The 22309-nt window shown below is 40.9% G+C and overlaps 2 protein-coding genes across 6 annotated transcripts; one reads left to right on the top strand and one right to left on the bottom strand.

Moving 5' to 3' along the window:
- Window positions 1-401: 401 nt before the first annotated feature.
- LOC133913403 (uncharacterized) lies at window positions 402-6434 on the top strand. 4 transcript variants are annotated; one of them, XM_062356546.1, is made up of 13 exons: window positions 402-847; window positions 938-2613; window positions 2733-2863; window positions 2949-3018; window positions 3134-3217; window positions 3409-3525; window positions 3603-4049; window positions 4300-4709; window positions 4809-4908; window positions 5006-5065; window positions 5172-5258; window positions 5373-5510; window positions 5863-6434. In XM_062356546.1, the coding sequence occupies exons 3-13, from the start codon at window positions 2769-2771 to the stop codon at window positions 6181-6183; spliced, it is 1929 nt and encodes a 642-aa protein (XP_062212530.1). In that variant the 5' UTR covers window positions 402-847; window positions 938-2613; window positions 2733-2768; the 3' UTR covers window positions 6184-6434. The 4 variants fall into 4 exon arrangements, with proteins under 4 accessions (XP_062212530.1, XP_062212532.1, XP_062212529.1 ...); XM_062356548.1 differs by having other exon boundaries at window positions 402-2613; window positions 4303-4709; XM_062356545.1 differs by having other exon boundaries at window positions 402-2613.
- Window positions 6435-15089: 8655 nt separating this feature from the next.
- LOC133913401 (uncharacterized) lies at window positions 15090-18490 on the bottom strand. Of its 2 annotated transcripts, XM_062356542.1 has the most exons (9): window positions 18428-18473; window positions 17784-17894; window positions 17485-17598; window positions 17160-17404; window positions 16885-17070; window positions 16717-16809; window positions 16176-16280; window positions 15416-15889; window positions 15090-15321 (listed from the first exon to the last, which is right to left on the bottom strand). In XM_062356542.1, the coding sequence occupies exons 1-8, from the start codon at window positions 18456-18458 to the stop codon at window positions 15569-15571; spliced, it is 1206 nt and encodes a 401-aa protein (XP_062212526.1). In that variant the 5' UTR covers window positions 18459-18473; the 3' UTR covers window positions 15090-15321; window positions 15416-15568. The 2 variants fall into 2 exon arrangements, with proteins under 2 accessions (XP_062212526.1, XP_062212527.1); XM_062356543.1 differs by lacking the exon at window positions 16717-16809 and having other exon boundaries at window positions 18428-18490.
- Between the last annotated feature and the right edge of the window lie 3819 nt (window positions 18491-22309).

The following is a 22309-nucleotide window of genomic DNA, read 5'->3' as shown; positions in this document are numbered from 1 at the left end:
TGTATGTCCATATGTATATATACGGATACATCATATGTATAAATATATGTACATATATGTGTATGTATGTATATACATATCCGTATATTTACATGTATAATATAATTTTTTTAAAAAATTCAGAAAATAGCTAAAACTCAAAAAAATAGGAAACAAATTTTGTTAGGTTCGTATTACTGTCGTCTACGTATTAAAATTATATGTATGCATAAAAATAATACTCTTTTCTCCATAATTAAATGAATATGTTAAATATTAATAAATTTATAAATAAATATTGAGATACTAAAATTGATGAACCTAACTTTTTAATCTTCTTTTGTTATATTCTGTGCAACAGAAAAACAGACAGGAGCGCCAATTCGCCTAGTACTCCATGGTTTATCCCGCATTCTGCCTTGACGAACACTCGGTTCCATGCCGACAGTCCACACCCGTCCCTCCGCACACGATCGCCAAAAGGTCCAGCCTTTTTCCCTTTCCGCTGGCCACTTTTCCCCTGCACGGCAGCGGCTGCACCTGCCTGACCTACCTTGCCCAGCTCGCCACGGCCGTCCCGAACGGAGAACCGAACCCACCCACCCGCCGGCACGCCTCGCCCAGCAACGGCTCGCCGCCACGGAGAAGAGGAAATTCCTTGCGACAAGCGAGCGGCTCCTCGCAGCAGAGGACAAGTGCTCGCCTCCGCCGTCGCGTGCTTTTGATGGGGCGATCAGGGGGCGGGTCAGGGCTTAAGACGCGGGAGAGCGGACGCGAGGAAGCGCCCAACGGGACAGCCACGGCCGGCTCTCCTTTATCCCCTGCTTTCGTCCCTTTTGAGGACCCATCTTTTCTTCCATTCTTTTGGGTCCGTGCTTGCTTGTGCCCCTAAAGAAGGATTAAACATTCTTTTGCACAAACGCGGCCTTGTCTTTAATGACTGTTTGTCTTTCTGCAGGGTCTACAGGTCTACCATTTTCTTTGTTCTAGAATTCTAATATTTTTGTTGGAGCTATAAAAAGAGTACTTTTTTGAACGAGTAGCAAGAGTATTTTTAGATGAAGTACTTCAGGGGCAAATGGCAATACGTGTTCTTGTTCCCCTGGCGGATGCAGAGGAGCCTGATAGGATGGGCTCATCTATTTCTCTCTTGCTCTTCTTCCTCCTCTAGCTCTTAATCTTTTTTTTCTTCACTCCCTCATCCATGGCAAAAATATATATTTTCGGCCGTGTTTGGAACTCAGAAATTTCATTGCATTCATGTACTTTGTTTCCCATGGAACTCTGCCATCGCGTGCAATTGTGTGAAAACGGGGGTGTTGAATCCATGCACTTCCTTACAGAAAACGTAAATGGTGGTTCGGTTGTCCAAGGAGCCACTTCTGCAATATCAACACGGTTGAGCAACTAATCACCCCACAGATTTTGTCTTATGTTTTTCAAATGTAGTTTTGAATCTTCTGATGCAGCATTAAGCTTCTGGAAAGTGGAAACCCTGAAAGCTTAGCTATCATCAGGGCAACAAAAGGTCATTCTGCTTAAATTTCATCTCATTTAATGTCAGGCATATTCCACGGATAGAGTGATAGTAGCAAATGCACACACTTTAGTTATGGAGATTCTCTACTCCCGTTTCAACTGCTGGCTTCCACTGTCACTGTGTCATAAAACAACCTCATCTGGACGGGGGACATTACAGTACAGAGATTCTAAGTGCTCGTGTCAGATAGATCTAGAAACCTACCTGCACCATTAACAACTCCAACCAGCATCAACTACCAATAGTTCAAGATTAAGCTTACTCACACACAATCTCAAAACGGAATACATATTATATACTAATCCCTTTTGGATTATCTGTCATCGTTTCGTGTGGACCAACTGCTACTTACTGTTTCGATGCTGAAATCTCTTACACAAGTTTGGTAGGCAGCGTGCTTGTAGTTTATATTTTCGATGTGTTGTCAGTTTGGTAACACGAGGGTTGGCTGTATTAGAGGTGGAGGCAGAAGGCATTGCAGTAATCTATTCCCATAATCTCACTCCTACCACATGTCAAGGTTGGGGTAGAAGCCTAATTCGGGCACAAATAACCAAACTGGTTCAAAAGTTTCGCTTTCCCTGGTTTCTCTAGCTGCAAAAACAAAGAAACCGGGAGGAACAAGATTTTCAGACGTGGGCATGCCAAAAGGTCAAGTGGTTAACCTACTGTATTTATCCATCACAGCAAGGAGCCGAGGGAAGGGAAAAAGCTACGTGTGGCGTTTTCACGAGATGTCACAGTCAACGACCTTTTTGCAGGCTCACCACTAGCGTCTCGTCGGTGCTGCTTGTGCTGCGTATATACACATACACATCTACTCAATGGGGGTGGCTGCAGAGTAGTTTAGAGAGAGAGAAGACTTTCCTTTCCTCTCCAAATGGCTGAATAGTTCTTGACCTGAAGAGTGAAGGGAAGTGGTGGTAGATGGATGGCACTGACTGCTGTGCTGCATAGTGCAGGGTTTGTTGGAGCTTAGCGTGACTTCAGAAGACACCATTTCTTTATTCTTGGATCATTTGGAGGTTCTTGCTTGATTTTGGCTTCTTCTCTCCTGCCTCTGAGTTTTGAGCTCCGTGCACCAACGAATCTCTGTAAGTTCTTTCCTGTTCATATATCTGCTCTTCGTCTTCTTCTTTCTCCCCTTTGACTTAAGAACGCGCCTTCTGTTTGATGTCTCGTTGCTTAGAGTGGTCTAGTTTGCGTTTTGCAGCTAGTTCTTGATTGGTTCTCGAGTTGCGCCGAGGGAATGGAGGTGGAGGCACCGGAGAAGAAGGGGCACAGAGCTTTCGCCAAGCCTGTGAAGTCTTTCAGTTCTTCAGAACGGCACAAGCGGTCCAAGAGGTTGGTGTCTGCAGGCTTACTTCTTCAAAGCTTTTTATTTTGTTCTGTTTGCAAGAATGCTCACAATGTGGTTTTTGAATGACAGTTATTTTGAGGACATATATGCTAAAGATGCTTTGCGCTCTTCAGACAAGACATTTGCTCTGCCTAAGCCGGTAATTTTTCCCATGCTCTATGCAAAATTAACATTGTACTGTGCAGTGAATGCGAGTTTCTCACCACATAGATCCTGTAATTTTGAGTAATTTGTGTTTAATCTTTTCTTCGCAGGAAGTTGTAAAAGCTATGGTAAAAAGTGATGTCAAGAAGGAAGTGCAATCTGGGAGGGGGGCACAAAGTACCTTGAGAAATGAGGTAAGGACAGGCTAATTTCTTTCGGTATAGTTTAATGCAGATTACAATTTGCAATTCCATTTGTACGAGTTTCTGAAATGGAACAATTGTTTTTGCCTTTTTTGGCTGCACAGTGGACATTTCTTCATGTTTTTTCCCCCTGCTGAATTCCTATAGTGTAGAGTGTAGACTAATATATTCACCTGATGCAGATTCTGCAACTAGAGAAGCACCTCAAGGATCAGCAGGTTGTGCGTGGCGCCCTGGAAAAAGCATTGGGGCCTAACGCTGCTCCGGTCAACCTGTCATCTGAGAATCCAATGCCAAAGGTGACTCATTTGCCTAACAACTGTTGCTAATTTGCTCCTCCCCAATGCTCGCTAAATTAATCCCTTTGATCATTCAGGCCGCTAGTGAACTGATAAGGGAGATTGCCACATTGGAGCTAGAGGTGAAGAACATGGAGCAGTATCTCCTTACTCTGTACCGGAAAGCGTTTGAGCAGCAAGCACCCACATTTTCTCCTCCTGATCGCCGGGAATCATCAAAGCCGTCAGTGAGCTCGCAGTTCGGGCAGCTCAGGGAATCGGCCATTGATAAGAAGCCTTGCAAGAGTAGAGGTGATGCAGCTATCCGGTCCAGCTACCCGCCGCCGCATAAGAAGTGGAATGATCCACTGACAGATTGTTGTGCATCCGCTTGCGCTGATAGAGCGATTGATTCTGATGTCCTCCGCTGCCAATCTGCATTGTCGTACCGCGGAATTTGTTCATCAAGGATACTGCCTTCAGAGGATGATAGTCTTGCGAGGGCTCTTCGTTCATGCCACTCACAACCTTTCTCATTTCTAGAGGTAATGATTTGCTCTATGATGAAATAACATTGTGGCGCTGTTAATTATAGCTTCTGCTAAATTAGTTCATCATCTCAGGATGCCATGACGTAGATGTCGCAAAAAGGAAACGTTTGTTTTACGCCTTTTAGAATTGTTATGATGCAGTGTGCTTATGGGATTATGAAAAACTTGACAGAAATACAATGGCTGAAGTAATTACTATATGAAGCTAGACAGGATTTTAAGTGCCTTCTTATGATTTTTTTAGCAGGAAGGAGAGAGTGGTGCATCGGGAATGATAAGCTTAGCAGAGTATCTGGGGACTAATGTTGCTGACCACATCCCTGAATCTCCAAATAACCTGTCAGAGGAGATGGTGAGATGCATGGCCGGGGTATACTGCAAACTTGCAGACCCTCCCTTGGTTCACCATGGTTCCTTGTCTTCACCGACATCGTCGTTCTCCTCAACAAGTGCGATATCTCCACAGTATGTGGGGGACATGTGGAGTCCCAACTACAAACGAGAGACTACTTTGGACTCCCGTTTGATAAACCCATTCCATGTCGAGGGTTTGAAGGAGTTCAGTGGACCGTACAACACAATGGTTGAGGTTCCACTGATCAGCCGTGATAGCCGGAGGCTGAAAGAAGTTGAGAACCTGCTCCAGACATACAAGTAAGTTTTACGCAACATTCTATTCTTTGGTGGATGCAATTGTTTTGTTTCAGTTCAATGTTGTGATGCCCTCCTCCAAATCGAATTTTGATTTTTCAGATTGATTTTGTACCGGTTGGAAGCCGTTGATTTGAGGAGAATGACAAATGAAGAAAAGATAGCATTCTGGGTGAACATACACAACGCCCTGCTGATGCATGTAATACTCTCTCGACGCAGTCCGCTTTAAACTTTTAGCACTTTATATACTTTGTTCTTGATTGGGTCTCAATTGTATTATTGTGCTACTTCCTCAGGCTTATCTGCAGAATGGTGTCCCGCAGAACAATCTAAAGAAGACATCGCTACTTGTTAAGGTAAAGTGAAAAGTGCTTCCCCTGAAGAATCAATGAAAGGGTTTTGCAATCAGAAGCATTTATTCAGACCAAGTTTCTCCTTTCCTGACATATGTTTCTACCACAGGCTGCCTGCAAAATTGCTGGACGCAACATCAACGTAGCTGTGATCCAGAGCATGGTTCTTGGATGCAACACACATTGTCCCGGACAGGTATAGCAAACATGCATGATTAGGTCAAAAACCCAGCTAAAAGCACGGTGCTCGTACTGTACTGATTGTATGTCGCAAGCACGCTAATTCCATCTGATGATCCTTTTAATGCAGTGGCTACGGACTCTGCTTTACCCAAGGATCAAAAGCAAAGTGACCAAAGTGGGGCACGAGTGGCGAGCCTTTGCCGTTGCACAATCAGAGCCTCTTTTACGCTTTGCGCTTTGTTCAGGCAGCCATTCTGATCCGGCGGTAAGCAGCTTATCTTGCACAAATTGTTGTCGTTGTACCTTAATCCCTTTTCAAACTAAGCAAATGCTTACTTTTGTCAAGTCATACTCATGCCATATCAATTCTTGGCAAGCCTTTTAGCACAAATATGGCACGAAAAGCTGCATGTGACCTGAGAAATTATGAGATGTTTATGGACTATGGGATGCAAACTTTACACTGATTGGGAACGTTTTTAGGAATCTTTCATCTGCCATCATGTTAGGAATCTGGCCTGTTGCATCAAAGCACTGCTGCTACCATAATTACTAGAGGCGTCTCTTTACGACCGTACCATCATCATCTCCTCTCTCTTCGCTTTGGTTGCTTCCAGGTGAGAGTGTACACTCCGAAGCGGCTGTTCCACCAGCTGGAGGCCGCCAAGGAGGAGTTCATCCGGGCGACGGCCGGCGTGTGGAAGGAGCAGAAGCTGCTGCTCCCGAAGGCCGTGGAGGCGTACGCCAAGGACGTCAAGCTCTCGCCGCAGGGCCTCGTGGACATGGTCCGGCGCTACCTCCCGGAGAGCCTGAGGATGGCCGTGCAGAGATGCCAGCAGGGTGGCAGGTCTTCGGGCAAGGTCGTGGAGTGGGTGCCGTACAACCCGAGCTTCCGGTATCTGCTTGCCAGGGACCTGGCGTTTCCTCACCTCAGCTGATCCCGTCAGACCATGAGGATGTTCCAGTAGGTTGTGATAAACTGAGGATCGGATCTCTAAAAAAAAAAAACTGAGGATCGGTTAAATTGAACTAGTATATGCGTGTATCATAGGATTAGAGAGTTTGAGAAGAGCTGTGCAGATTGTCTTGTGTGGTAGTATCAGACTACCATTGACGCCGTGTAAAGAGGTACTCGTTTTGTAGATGAACAGGAGATAGGGGAAGAAATGAGAGGAAATAGCCTTTGCAATCGCGTTCTTTCTAAATTTTCCTAGATAATGAAAGAACATCGTTTGGGCCTCTACATCCGAGGATGCACGCAGCCGCATTCTCCGTACTCTTGTCCTGATCGCCTAGCCTTCCTCCCCAGAATAAACTTGGTCAGATGATGAAGACAAGAGCATAGCTGGTCTTTCGTCGGCTGGCAACCGGCGCCAAGTTGATGCTCTGGAGATCAAGATTAACTTACGTATTGCTTATGGTGCTGAAATAGTGTTATCCACCAAAGAGAATTTTCGAGATCTCAAACAAGAAGGGGAAATTCTTCTTTTATTTGAAGAAGCAGCTTCAATCTTCCCGGGGGAAAAAAATACATCAGCTTCAAGGATGGTTCTCCTTCTCCATATGAGCCTCTTTTCTCCGAATGGCCCAGCTTCGGAGAGCAACGGATTCATGCCAAATCAATGGCCCATAAGTCCATAACCCAGGACCAACATGACATGGATTTTGGGCCGGGGGACGTCTTTGATCTTTGACCATCGGCACGGGCTGAAGCAAAGCACCCAGCCGGGCTTGTAGACTCCAAACTAGCTCCAGCACGTGCTACCGGTTTTTTTTTCAGGAATCATGACTCATCTATGTAATGTATCTATTATATTATTATTTAAGTGTTAAAAGGAGTCATTATATTACTTTTTTGTCATAAAATTATCATATTAATAAAAAACAAAAATATCTAAACCACTTGTTATGAAAATCTAACGGTCCAAATTAAACTAAAGAGTTCATATCAAATACGATTAATACATAGCTAAATTCGAAATTAAAAATTATGGAAAATTAGTAGTTCGCTTTCAATACAATTTGGGAATCAAGAATCTAAATAAAGATTTCAAATAAAATATAATAAATAACAATTGAAATTGCGGTTAGAATAGAAAAAACAATGATCCATATCAAATAGTCTTAGAAAAAAAATCAAATTATTATAAAAAACAAATACTAAATAAAGTGTTCATGTAAAATATAATTAATCAAAAATTATCGTGATAAAATTTTGTTGCGATACTAGCAACGCTATTAGCGTGGACATTTGCTATTAGCGTGGGCCACCTTGATATGTTCTTTAGAAATCAACCGTTGCAAATTGGCCCTTACGCAATAATGTGATGGTTGGTGGCACGTACTATTCCGGTAAAAAATACATGATGTTTTTTTATTTTTTATAGTCTTTGATATCCAATTTTAACCACTATTTTCTATTAAAATATAGTTATAATATCTAATAAAATATAATATTATAAATATATTTTTGAAAATAAATCTCTATATATAATTTTTATATTTTTAAATTAAATATTTTTGAAACTATTGACGATCAATGTTTTAAAAGCTTGACAGGATCTTGACAAAAGTGTAAGTATTTATGACCGGAAGTAGTAATTTATTTGTGCATATTTAAGAATGTGAGCCGTTCCCTCTAATATATATCATCACATAATGTTTAAGCCTTAGGGCATATCATCGATTGCATCTTGGTCAGTGTGTTAGCTTAAGTATTTTTTTTTTCAAAAAAATAGCTTCGGTATATATTTTTTTGTGTTTGGTACAACAATCGACTTTGTCCTCGTCACATAATAGAGCACCTGTAATATTGGAAAGGCAGAGGGTTTGTTTGGTAGAGTTTTTTTTATTCAAATTTTTTGCGGGGAGTGATTCTCAAGAGGAAGTGATTCTGTGACTAATATATAGAGAAAGTGATTCTGTGCGGGAAGTGAATTAGGGAAAGCTGTTTTTTTCAGCTCCTCAACTTCTAGTTCATTTCAGAGAATCACTCCCACAGATTTCACTCAGGGAGCTAAAAGCTGAAAACTGCTATTTGGCAGAGCTCCTCCTGATTTCAGCCGAAAAGCTGCTCTGAGAGCTCTGCTAAACAGACTTTAATATACACAATGCAAGTTAACATGATATTTTTGTCATTCATTAGCGAGATAGGTTTATCAGAAGATGCACAAGACAGACATATCCTATAGAGAATGATCTTAAAAATTCTTTCGTGAAGAAAAATCATCGGAGCACTGAAGGGAACGAAAATCCCTTAAAAAAAAAATTCTAAGTCGCAAAGAAAATCTGTTAGGCATAATCTTAAAAGTGAGTGTATGATGTGAATGAGTTATATGTGTTCTAATTTATACTAAAAATTCAAGGACAGTCGATGTTAAAAAATTGAGAGCAGCATAATAGTAACAGGGCCTTTATAACTTAAAAAGAAACGTAAGTCCACTAAAGACCATTGAAATACAATAATTTGAACGGAGTCTTGTGCGGCTGTGCCTTGGATAGGCCTCTCCTGTTCCAAACTGTGACCGAGCACACTGTAAGTTCGCACAAGGATTTCATGTATTTTTTAAGAAAGGAGATTACTCGGTTTTTATTGAAAACCAATAAAAAATTTCAACAACCATACGGAACCAAATCGAAAATGAAACAAAAACAAAAACAAAGCTGAGAGGACCAACTGACAGATTAGAGTCTACATCACAAAACTTCAGAACATCTGGGTGATATCATTTTCCACATCAAACGTTCACCCTTGAGATCGGTTGGCGCCAACCAAGAACAACACAACGCCATGGGCTAGATCTCCAGCACATCAGACACGCACACGGAGCTAACTTCAAAGAATTTGATCTACTGCACCATTCTCGACATCGTTACCTCCATGTTCATCTTTTATCAGTTTTGAGAAAGGCTTTCCACTTCTGCAAGTATGAAATCCCAAAAAACAGAATGTCAATCGGAGAAGCAGGGAATTTCCTTTCAATCGTCATTTTATTGCGTGTCCTCCAAACAGCCCACTCAAAACCTGCAATCATAAACAAACTCAAATTGTGCGAATTTTTAAAGGTCAGATTAATCCAATTATGAAACATATCACTCATAAATTTGGGTTATTCCTTCCAACCAAACAGCACCATGCAAAACGAGCTATGTGGCATCTAAACACGATATGATCAGAAATTTCTAATTTGCCACATAAACAACAATTCTCACTGCCCTTCCAGCCCCTCTTCTTTAGAGTACCTGCAAATTACAGTTTGTTGTTTGTAGCTTGCCACAAGAAGATTTTTATTTTGAGAGGTAGTTTGCTATCCCAGACCGTGCAAGCCTCCTTGCTGGTGACCCCCCCCCCCCCCCCCCCAAGGTAAGGAACTTGTATAGAGATCTGGTGGTATAATTTCCAGACTTATCCAAGGTCCATATCACTTTATCCTCTCCATCATCGAGATGGATTTCTTGTAATTGTGTATAGTGTACCTGCAGCTTGCCATTTTCTGTTTGGTTTAGGGTTCTTCTAAAAGTCAAGGCCTAGTAGCCATTAGTGTAACAATCCTCAATCATGGCATCTGGGTCATCACAGAGGTCAAAAAGCTCTGCATATTGGACCTTAAGTAGAGTGTTTCCCAGCCACACATCCTTCCAAAATACAGTCTTATCCCCTCCATTCACTTTGTATCTGGTCCCTTATTGGAAAGGATGCTTGACCTTGTGAAGCCCCCGCCAGAATTGAGAAACCCCTCTTCTCTTTTCCAAAGAATAAGCCATCAGGCATATATTTAGCCCTCAGGATTTGACACCATGCCTCCTGGCTATTCTTCACTATTTTCCAGACCCCCTTAACCAGTAAGCACTCATTCATCTTCATGGTATTTGCAATGCCCAAACCACCATATTCTTTTGGTCTACACACTGCATCCTATTTCAACATATGGTATTTAAATTTATCATCAGCCCCTTGCTAGAAGAAGTTAGCTCTGAGGGAATCCATCTTTCTGTGCACCCTTGCAGGCAGATGGTAAAACCCCATAGTGTAAGTGGGAAGGCTGCTCAGACATGAAATGGTCAAGGTAAATCTCCCCCCGAAGACATATTCTTCCCTTTCCAAGGAGAGAGTCTCTTATACATCTTCGTACTAACAGGCTCGAACATCTTAACCCCTAGATCCTGATCTGAAATGGGAATCCCCAAATAATTCAAAGAGAGTGCCCCCAATTTGCAGTTTAACATGTTGGTAACCCTCTCTTTATTGGCACTGTCAAAGCCAAAAGTGAAGATCTCACTCTTATGGAAGTTGATCTTTAGCCCTGACATCCACTCAAAGCAATAAAGCAGAATTTTCAAATTAAGAATGGACTAATCTGATCCATCAATCATCAAAACAGTGTCATCTGTATATTGAACAAGAAACACCCCCTTGGTATCAGATGAGTCAAAACTCCCTTAACTAAACCTTTCTCTACAGCCTTCTCCATCAGGTCTCCCAGGACATCAGCTACCAAATTGAAAAGAGTTGGAGATAAAGGATCGCCCTTCCTAAGTCCTTGGTAAGTTTTGAAGTATGGACTCCTTTGCCCATTGATGTTAATGCACACCTTTCCACCATAGACAGATTGCATCACCCATTTTACTTAAGTGTCAGGAAAACCTTTCCTCACAAAGACTTCCTGAAGGAAATTCCATCTAACTTTATCGTATGCCTTCTCAAAATCAATCTTTAGGATGACCACTTTAGTCTTACTTTATTTCAATTCATGCAACACTTCATGTAGTATCACAACCCCCTCTAGGATATTCCTCCCTTTGATAAAAGTAGTCTGCTGGTGGCTAATCAGGTGAGGGAGCAAAGGTGTGATTCTCTCAGTCATCATCTTGGTGAAGATCTTGTAGTCCACATTCAGCAGACATATAGGTATGTACTGTTTGATAGACACTGGATCCTGGACTTTTTGGAGGAGAGTTATAACACCATAGTTCAGCCTCTTCAAGTCAAGAGCTCCATTGTGGAAATCTTTCATCAAATTCATAAGATCATCTTTAAGAATATCTCAGAAATGTTTGAAAAAAGAGACCCCAACCTCGTTAGGGCCTAGCGCAGAGACAATTTTCATATTGAAAACCACATGTCTTATCTCTTCCACTGATATCTCCTTGATCAAGTCTTCTTGGTCCTGTAGAGCTAGCTGCTGATTAGCACCCCAAAAACCCTCTTTGAGATGAATATGTGGTTCTTCATTGGAACCAAATAGTTTCTTGTAGAAATAAACTATATGCTTCTCTAACTGGGAGTGTTCAGTGATTTTGCCTTCTTCAATTTCCAGTAAGATGATCTGGCATCATATCTGGAAGAACCTGGTATTATTGTCCCCTTGCAGGATCTAGTTCAGACCCCCTCTCTGCTGCCAATAGATCTCATCCATGAGATATAGTAGTTCCATCTCCTGTTCAAGTTTATATCTTGTCTCCCAATCAATGGCATTCAACCCAAGATCATCAGCCTTCTTATCCATATCCTCCAATTTTATCTTGATGGCTTGCTTTTTTCTTGTTATCTCCAATCTGAGCCATGTCCCATCCCCTAAGGAACTACCTCATATCACAAAGGCCACCCTGCCATTTGTTAAGAGAGTATATTTGGCTTGGCATCCTTTGCACCCATGCCATCCATCTTTAAGAAACCTTCTCCTTAAACCCTTTGTGTAAAAACCATTGTTTTTCATAAAAGAAGAATTTCTTTCTATGTTGTACGCTATCGCCAGTGTCCAGAATAATGGGGTTGTGGTCTGACCCAACCCTGGTCAAGGAAGTTACTGTGCAAAGAGGGTAGTGCCTCTCCCATTTTCAAGTGACCAACACCCTATCCAAATTAACCACGACCAAATTATCTCGTCTATTGGTTCATGTATACTTGCTCCGTTTCCTCTTAATTTCAATCAGATGATTGCTGTCAATGAAGGCATTGAACATGACAGTCAGTCTGGGGTTGATATTGCCAGTGTTAATGTCCTCCCTAACCTAATTAAATTGAAATCCCCACCCAAGACTATAGGTAGTGACTCCTTGTCATGGACCTGTTAAAGTTTTTAAGAAAATCAACAGAGAGTGCATGGTCAGCAGGCCCATACACAGTGACTAGGTTCCACCTGTGATTTGAAACTCTGTTTCTAATAGTAGCCAAAATGCAGAAGTCCCCAACCCAAAAGTTTTCCACTTCCAGAGCATCAACCTTGATGCCCAAGAGGATACCACTTGAGAGTCCTCTGGAGGGTAGCCAAGACCAAAGAAAATTCAGGTCAGCAGACAAGCGAGAGAGATCCTTGGCAGAAAAGTCTTCCTTTATGGTCTCTTGTAGCCCTATACCATCTAATTTTTCATGCCTAATAGTATCCTTAACCTAACCTTTCCTAGCTTTCTTGGCGATCCCTCTTACATTCTAGAAAATGAACTTCATTTGGATATCTTCCCTTTGTTTGTAGCCCTCTTTTTGGATTTAGTTGGCACACCCCCTGTGTCACCAACCTGGTCCAGATCTTCTACGGCCCTCTTTGTGTTATCAATAGCCTCCATGGCCATTTCAGAGAGGAACACAATGCCATTTTCATGCACCCTATTTTTTTTTTGGCCAGCTTTTCAAAATAAGTTTTGTAGTTGGCTTCAGCAATAACTGCTCTAGCAAGTTCTTCAACTTTAAATGCAGTAATAGTCCCTTCTAAATCCTTTACTTCAACATCTAGCTTATCAAAAATCGAATTGAAATGCTCTAGAGAAGTATTGTTAAGAATAGTAAAGAGTTAGATGAAGAGGACTGACCTTGGAGCACCTTGTCCATAGCCTGCTTCCGAGCCATTGCCTTCTCTAGAATTAGGGCCCATCTCGAGGAATTCTTGTGCTGAACATGGTGGCAATCAATGGCTGGCTTCTTCTTCTTCTTCCCCTGGTTTGCTTCCCCACAGGAATAGACCAGCCTGTGACCTTATAAGTGTCCTCCTCCTCCTCTTCCTCTTGATCCAAAACATCCCCCCCCCTAAGCCAGTTTCCAGGCCTTCCATCCCATCATCACATTCACCTAGGAATGGGGAGTATTTTGGATTTCATAACCGTTGGTACTTTGCTCTGCTTCAGCATTCATGGCATGATTATTGGTCAGACTCAAGCCATAAGGAGTTTGTGAGTGTGTTTCTTCCCTGGTCAGCTCTTCCATTTGGATCATCATGGTCTCTTGGTTACCCCATCTCATGTCAGCTTGTTGCCCATCTTCAGGCTTCAGTACCATAAGATCCAAACCTTGTGTCTTATGAGCAACCTCCTTCATAGTGTTATCCTTGACAGGGTGCAACACCAAAATCCCCTCTTTGGTATCAAATGAAGCCAGGGGATCCACCATTTCATATTGCACTTCAGTCTCCTCTACCATAGTGTTTGGGACTCCCTTGGTGTTGGGCATAGAGCCCTCTTTTTTGGTTGGTTCTTATTTTTTTTCCCTTTGTCCCCTTTGTAAGTTCTTTTTGGGTTGTTGTCATTAGAGTATGAGTCATCCATGTCAGTGTCTGCATCATCATCATCATCATGGTCTTTGGGATCAGGCTTTGAGGGCCCATCCTCCTGCCTTTTGCCCAAAAAACTTTCCAACACGAAGGAGATCTCTTTGCCTTCTTTATTGAAGAAAACTTCAATTGTAGTCCTAATCTTATGGGGTTCTCTGCAGTTTACTTTGACTCTGTCTACAGCAGCCCTCAAAAGACTTAATTCATCCACTACCACTGGTTCAGGAACTAAGGCTATGATCTCCTTGACCACTTCATCTTCTTTGGCATAGTCAGGGATGCCAACACTACAAGGGTTAAGGGTTTTTGTGGCGAAAATATTCATCACAAAAGGCTTTTTTTTCGTCACAAAGCAGTGTTTGTGACGATATTTTCGTTCGCCACTAGTCGCCACAAATACTCAAGTCACAAATAATATAGTGATGATTTTTTATTCTATACAAATAACTGTGCTCATTAGTGACGAATGGAACTCTCACAACTGGTCTACCCATTTGTGACGATATTCGTGGAAACAAAATCGTATATATTAGTGATGAAAGTTTCCATCACTTGTGATAATTTTAGTGGCAAAAATTGTCATCACTTATATTTTTATTAGTGACGATATTTTTGGTAACAAAATCGTATAAATTAGTGATGAAAGTTGCCGTCACTTATAAAGATTTTAGTGGCAAAACTTGTCATCACTTATATTTTTATTAGTGACGATATTTGTGGTAACAAAATCATATAGATTAGTGATGAAAGTTGCCGTCACTTATGATAATTTTAGTGGCAAAACTTGTCATCACGTATATTTTTATTAGTGATGATAGTAGTTCTCACGGCATCATGTTATTTATGACAATTTAATCGTCACAATTATTATAGTAATAGTGATGACATATATGGTCACTACAAAGTAAATATTAATGACAATAATTTCTTCGCTATATGAGTTTACTGTGGCAATATTTCCTATCACACAGTCAACTATTTGTGGCAATTAAAGAGATGTGATGTGAGGATAATTTCATCACAGGAACACTAAGTTATTTGTGACAAAAATAATTTTTGTTATGACAATTGTTGTCACAAGGTAAGAATTGTATTAGTGTGGAACATTTTTTGAGACTGGAGATTTTATCACTATTATAATTATTACCTACTTATGACAAGCAATTTATCGTAATTATTCATATCACAGTGACAAAAATAGTGTAACAAAAATACTCTATGATAATATCATTCTTACAAATATGCACCACGTACCATAACACATTTTGCAATCAAGCGATACATAAAGTTGAAGAAAAACATACTTCTAATAAATAAGTCTCATGCTGAGATAGATTAATCCATTTGAAAAATGTACTGTAACACTAACAACCCTCGAAATAACTCTCAAGACACGTATTTTAAAAGCTCAAAATGATGACTAAAACCACTGATGAAGAAACTATAAACTCTAAACTAAATGTGCACAGCACGTCTCTTGGATATCGAATTGATGCATGGACTTCGTGAGTACTACCCTTGGCTATCCGCATTGCCCTATAAAACAATACAATACACATTGTTCAGTATGCAATTATAGGAAGAGAAACTACATAACAGTAGAAATTAAAGTCATGTACATAAATCATACTTGGCTGATTTGTCCATTCGATGAAGGCTGCGAAAATGAATTTATGCGTGTAAGAAAATCAGCCATTTGTTGATCAAGTTGCTGCCTTACTAGACGTGCAACCTCTCCACTTTGGGTATCTCGCAAAGAATTCAGCTCATCACGCTGGGACTGTTACTCTTCTTGTAATTGTGCATTTGATTGAACCATTGTGCAGACTTGGGCTTCCATGACCTGTGCACGTTGTTCAGCAGCCTGAGCACGTTGCTCAGCAGCCTCAGCACGCTCTTGAGCAGCAGCTGCACGCTGGTCCGAAGCCTCGATTTGCTCACGTAATTTGATCCTTTCTTCACCCACTCTGTTGACAGCACGATTACCAACACCACGTGAATGGTTTGGTTTTCTGCCAAGGACTAGTGCAAAGTGCTCAACCATAGGCACATGAGCAGCAGAAATTTGTTCTTCATGTGTCTGTGCAACTTCATGTAGTTTGGTCTGCAATTTATGACATAAACAAGGTAAGTATGTAGTCTGTGCTACAAAATATTAAAAGAATATTTGGAAATTTCATCTCCATTTCAGAACAATAGTTTTGACCACTGATTCGAAAAGAAAGGAAGCCCTGATATCCAATTGTTAGGCAGAAATCAATCATTTCAAAGAATAAAGAGCATATCCGAATTTTGGGATACTTTACACAACACAAAGATCACAAATACAGTAGCATCAGCAACCAAATCAATAGCTAGTACTCCAATAAACAGTAGCAGAAGAGGCATACCAATGTTTCTTCACCACTTGGAACAGACCAAGTCCCATCAGCCTTTTGATATGTTGCCCTCCAAACCTGCATAGCAGTAGGCCATGCACCAGTTTCTGGGTCCCTCTACAGTTAGGTAACAAAAATTTATCAACAGAATACATGACCAAGATGAGCTAATAAAGTTTACAAGGAAAAGACAGCACAATACTCTAGTAGAAGGTGAAAAATTGCTGCACCTTACATTTCAGCAAACATTCGCAACCACAATTTATTAAACCAAGTTCATGTCATATTGGCATTGTCACTGAGACATCTTTAGGAACTACTAAGGAAGATAAACTTCTAATTATGAGCTGCAGCAACTAAATAACCGTAGTAGATATTTATTTGACAAATATGATACTGCAGGAATACTAAGTAACCGTAGTAGATACTGCAGGAACTTCTAATTATGATACTGCAGGAACTTCTAATTATGATACTGCATGAACTACTAAGTAACCGTAGTAGATATTTATTTGACAAATGAACCAGTCAAAAAGAAAATAACTTTTCTCACCAAATCGTAAGCGATTTGAGCAATTGATTTTGTTCCTACTTTTGACCTCATCTCTTGTTTCCCTCTATTCAGAGAGTTCTGGTTGCTCCTTTTCTAGTTCACAAAATTGCAGAAACGTATAAGTTACAAACTCTGAAACATTATGTTATAGAAAATGAGTTTATGCACCTGAAAGTCAGGATCCGTCCATAAATTTGTTATCAGCCATCTCCACTCTTCTGGTGCGACATGTGTTAGCCTTTGTTTGTTTTGTCGGTAGGCTTGAAGTAGACGGTAACGCCTATTGTTGTATTGAGACTCTACTTGTCTCGTGGCATAACCTTTATGTTCCTCTAAAAGCTCAGGAAATTTTCCCTGCACCGCAAAAGGCATGATATTAGCAGACAATCAATCCATTTGTAGCTATGCATATTGAATATTGAGTCATATAAAGAGTAACGAACCTTCAGTTTTTGCCAAACATCTTCAATGGTACCAGGATGGGATGTCTCCATCTCCCTCCACTTCTTCACTCGAAGAGGTATAGTTCTTACAATAACTGAAATCTCATTTTTAAATAAACTAGCATGTTTTCCACACACTTTAGCAAATTGTAGAGGGAACTTGATATCAATCTGTTTTCCTTTTGCCCTTCTTTTGCGAAGTTGTTCATTGATTGTTACCTTTCGACCATTTCTTGCAGCAGGGCCTAATTTAGTGAAATGAACAACAATAAATATTTTTTATTTGTTGCAGAGTACAGAAAAAAATATCAGATTAACATCACACCTCCAGTGTTGAGTGCAGCAGCATTGATCTGTTCATTTTCATCCACGGCTATATCTGAACCAAACTGATCAGCTCCAGAGGCATGTGGACATGGCAGACTAGCAGTTCTTTCCCCTGCACAGGCGCATGAAAAAAACAGTATTTGTAATTACACACAATTAAAAATAGAATTATCTAATTAATTAGTAACAGATTGCTACCAATGAGAATACCAATGCAAAGGTACTACCAACATACAGAAAACAGTTGGATGAAAATAGTGAATGGAATAAGACAGTTGGATGCAGAAAACATAATACTAGTATGAGACGATAGTTGCTCCCTTCCAGCCATGGAACCATCGGAGGCTAACTCATCAAATTCTCTATCCATCTCAGCGATTCCTTGAGGTAGGCGGGGACTCATATTCGCTACAAAATTGAAACGGAGTCAAATGCGGTGTGTATGCGAAAAGTAAATAGCCAGCACAAAATTAATCAGGACATAAAAATCAAATTTATTAAGGCATGGAGTTGCTATCTATCAAGAAGGATGAAACACGGAAGAAAATTGGGGGGGGGGGGGGGAATCCATTCATGGCTGGAAGCAGCGTGCGCATGTGTCGGGCCGTGGTAGTTGCAACCTCCGATGAAGAGGATGGCTGGTCGAGATCGGCGCGGCAACCATGGCAGCTAGGTCGAGATCGGCGCGGCCGGGACAGCCCATCGCAGCCAGGTCGACATCGGAGCGGCCGGGACCGGCCATCGCCGCCATGTCGAGATGGGCATGGACGAGACCAGTCATCGCATCCAGGTAGAGATCGTCACGGCCGGAACCGGCCATCGCCGCCACATCAAAATCGTCGCGGCAGGGACCGGCGGCTCCTAAACCTAATGACGGCTAGGGCTGGTGGCTGCTACGCTAATGAGACAGTTTGTGGGAATAAAATATTTGTTTTGCTTACCTTGCTGCAAGCGGCGGCGGTCAGGGGCCATCCCGTTCTGATCTTTCTAGGAAATGTTTCGTAAATGAATTGCTAGTAATTTCCTATATATAGGTTAGTGGTAATGCTACTTGGCGGGAATAAAACAAAAGTCACCAAATAGATGGAGGGAACCAGCAAATGTAATTTCGGATGGTGGTCAATGCTACTGGGTGGGAGTAAAAAAAGGTCAACAAATATTTGGAGGGAACTAGCCCACGTAAACAAGGAAAGAATTCGCTAGTGAACCACTACTTCGGCTCGAATTGTCAAGCTGAACAAATGAATTGCTAGTAAACAGTGGCAAAACAATATTTCATCACTATATTTCGTCACTAATGGTATATTTTGTGACGATATGAAATTTTATCACTAATAAACTACATAATAGTGAGAAAAAATATTTAGTTACAATTAACCTGGTAAACAGTGATAAAACAATGTTTCATCACTATATTTCATCACTAATGGCATATCTTGTGGCGACGTAAAATTTTGTCACTAATAAACTACATAATAGTGACGAAAACTAGTTTAGTCACAATTAACATGAGAATTAGTGACAATACAATATTTCGACACAAAGCTTTTATCACTAATGCGCCGATCTCTTGTAGTGCAAAGATCTTAATCCAAACAGTTTGTAGTAGACTTGAGGTATTTGGGTCTACATTCCTTTTAGAGATCTTTACCACCAAAGCATGTAAGGCTAGTTCCACCATGGACAGCCTAGAGAAGGTTTCTAAACTCTCCTTGTTGGGGAAAACAACAAGATACTCATTCTTGTCCACTGTTCTGATATTCCAATCACATTCGGGGTCGATCAGGTTTTTCAGTTCAGCTTCGAGCTTAGCTTTAGTTGTATCCCCTTTAATCACAGATATTACCCCAATGGTTAAGAAAGATTTTGACTTTGATTCTGGGACGGTGATTCTATAGAAACCTTGGTCGGGATTGGCAAACCCAAACATTCTAACTTTCTTATCCCTAAATGCTAAGGAGACGCACTCAGTAGCCATATGCCTAGCCTTCTTGCATTTATAACATATAGGTTCATTTGTGCAGTCTAATTGATGATGGTCTTCCTGTGTGCATCTAAAACATTTGATAATCTCATAAGGTCTAGGTTTTGGAGCTTTACCTCGAGAGAGATCCCAGCCTACATCTAGCTGCTCATTCCTGGACTCTTCTCTTCGTTGGCCCCTTGAGTTGCCTTGAGCATCCAGGGTAATGCTTTTGCTTCCCCCCTCACCTTGAGTAGGGATGCTCCACAGGTCATGGTGAGTGTTCCACCCCCCTTGGTGAGAACCACCCCTCGACCCCTGATGTGTGTTCCGACGACCACCTTGGTCCCTTTGTTGCAGGCCATCTCTGCGGTGAGGATGGAAACTTGAAAGGACAATGACGTCACCTAGAGGGGGGTGAATAGGTATTTTTCAAAAAATTCATCCCCTTTTACCGTTGGCCTAAACTTGCAGCGGAATATTAACAAGTAAAAACCCTAAATATACTAAGCTCAACTAGTGCACAATCACCCTAAATAAGTGAAAGTTATAATCCTAAGGTGACAAAAAATTATTCAGTTATAGCAAAAGATATACAAGAAAATATTAATTGAAAAATCCTAAAAACACTGTTCACTAGAGTATCCGGGTTAATCCAGATACTCCGAGTTGTACAGTTTCGGAACCCCCGGGTAAATCCAGAATCTGTACAGAAACTAGCTCGAAACTAAAAATAAACAGCGCCTAAAGAGTTCTAGCTCAAACCAAATGAAGTCGTGTGTTCCAAGTAGATCCACGGAGAACCTACAATCAAATATACACAAACAAATAGATCGAGCAATATGCACAAATATTAAGCAAGAACTCTAAAGTAAACAATCGAAGTGGAGACACAAATATTTGTTTTCCGAAGTTCGGATTCACCACCATGAATCTTACGTCTCCGTTGAGGAAGCTCCAACAAGTCGGATCTCTTTCAACCGCTTTCCTCGATCCACTAGCTTTATCTCTTCCCTTGCGGAGGCGAGATCGACCTTCATAAACTTTCCCGCAGCTCACCACACGCGTGAGAGCTTACCGGGTAACACCTAGCCGGCTAGGAGGCTTCACCTCCATGAGTAACAAATGCTTCACGAACTTCTTTCCGATGAACTCAAGTGATCAAGATTGGATTTAGCTCACTTGCACTCAATCTTCCAATCTCACAACCCAACTCACTTTTCTTCTCAAATCTCTCACTAAAATGGAGTGGGAAGGAGTTCTTTTGGCTCTAAAATATTTTTCTTTCTTGCCCTTGCAGCAACCCCAAAGGATGGAGGTGAGGGGGTATAAATACCCGGAGTCTCCGGGTCCACCGGAGTATCCGGGTAGGCTAAAGAAGGCAAAATCGAGCACCTAAACTCGGAACCTCACCCGGAGTATCCGGGTCAACTAAAAAGGCCGATTTCGACGATTTTTGACTCTATGAAAAGCTTATTCAGAGGGTTGCACATCCCAACTGAATTCGTGACATAAAACACATTTGATCAAATTAGGAACACTCCGAAACCCAATTCAGACACTTTCACACTTTTTCACACCGGGATTTCTAAAAAGAACTCTCACTTGGGTTTGGTTAGAAACTCTTGACCACTCTAAAAAGAACTCTCACTTGGGTTTGGTTAGAAACTCTTGACCACTGAGACACGATAATTAGCTCTACATTGCATCCCTCTTAATAGTACGGCATACCTATACTCAATTTAAAAGATAAACTCGTTTGAACCACTTTGAGCATTTGAATAACTTTCAAGTACCGCTTCTTTCATTCAAACCTTACGGGTTGCCAACTTTCATATATTCTTCACTCCATCATTTCTTGATTCTTCATATGATTAATTTGAATCATTCATAGCTTCTCATGGCCTCACACGGTCCATTGGCGTAAATCTTTCACTCGCTCTTCACCACCTCCTTGGTCTTTCGGTGCCAAGCTATTTGCTTGCCCTTCACCACGGATGATCCATCGTAGCCGAGTCTTGCTTGCACTTCACCGTCTTGCCATAGAAAATCACTTTGTATTCGACATCTTTAAGGAATTAACTTTATCAAATATAGAGTCCATTCTTATTCTTTACTCTTGGTATATATGATTTCAATTCAACTTATGCCTTCATATAGATCCTAACCCCAACTCACTCTCAAGTACAAAACACATAGATTAGTCTATAAAACCTAATTGATAACTTTAGTACCTTAAGTTACTTGATCTCCACACGTAACTTATTAGCCTTCATGCATATTGTCAATCTTCATATAGAACCTAACTCTACTCATTCTTAAGCACATATCACACGGGTTAGTCCATAAAACTCTATTAATAATATTATACATTTAGTTACTTGATCTCCACAAGTAACTTAGTCTTCAATTTTATTGCCACTCTTTTTGAGCTTTTCTTTCTCCTTATAAGCATCACTAAGAGCTCATTGACAAAGATGTATTTCTTTTGTTCTCGTGGCATTTCTCAGTAAATCTATGATTCATCACTTATGCATCTACTATGAAATAACCTAGAGCTCATCTATCTTGATGCATTTTCAATCTTATTATTCATTTATAGCTCATGCATATCTCTCAATACATTGCCTATGAAACAACCTACTAACAAACTTAACGTCATTGTTAGTCCATAGGTGTTATCATTAATTACCAAAACCACATATAAGGGCTAGATGCATTTTCAAAAACCCCTATCCTATAAGGTCCCCATACCTTTTACGAGTTTCTGGCACAAATCCTTCTCACGGTTGTAGTCCCTGCCAGGAAGTTCGTCTTCCTCCATCCACGTTTCATCGATGTGTCTCTTCTTGCCTCAACC

The sequence above is a fragment of the Phragmites australis genome, chromosome 3 (assembly GCF_958298935.1).
Source record: "Phragmites australis chromosome 3, lpPhrAust1.1, whole genome shotgun sequence".
Taxonomy (NCBI): domain Eukaryota; kingdom Viridiplantae; phylum Streptophyta; class Magnoliopsida; order Poales; family Poaceae; genus Phragmites; species Phragmites australis.
This window is presented reverse-complemented; position numbering and strand designations above follow the sequence as displayed.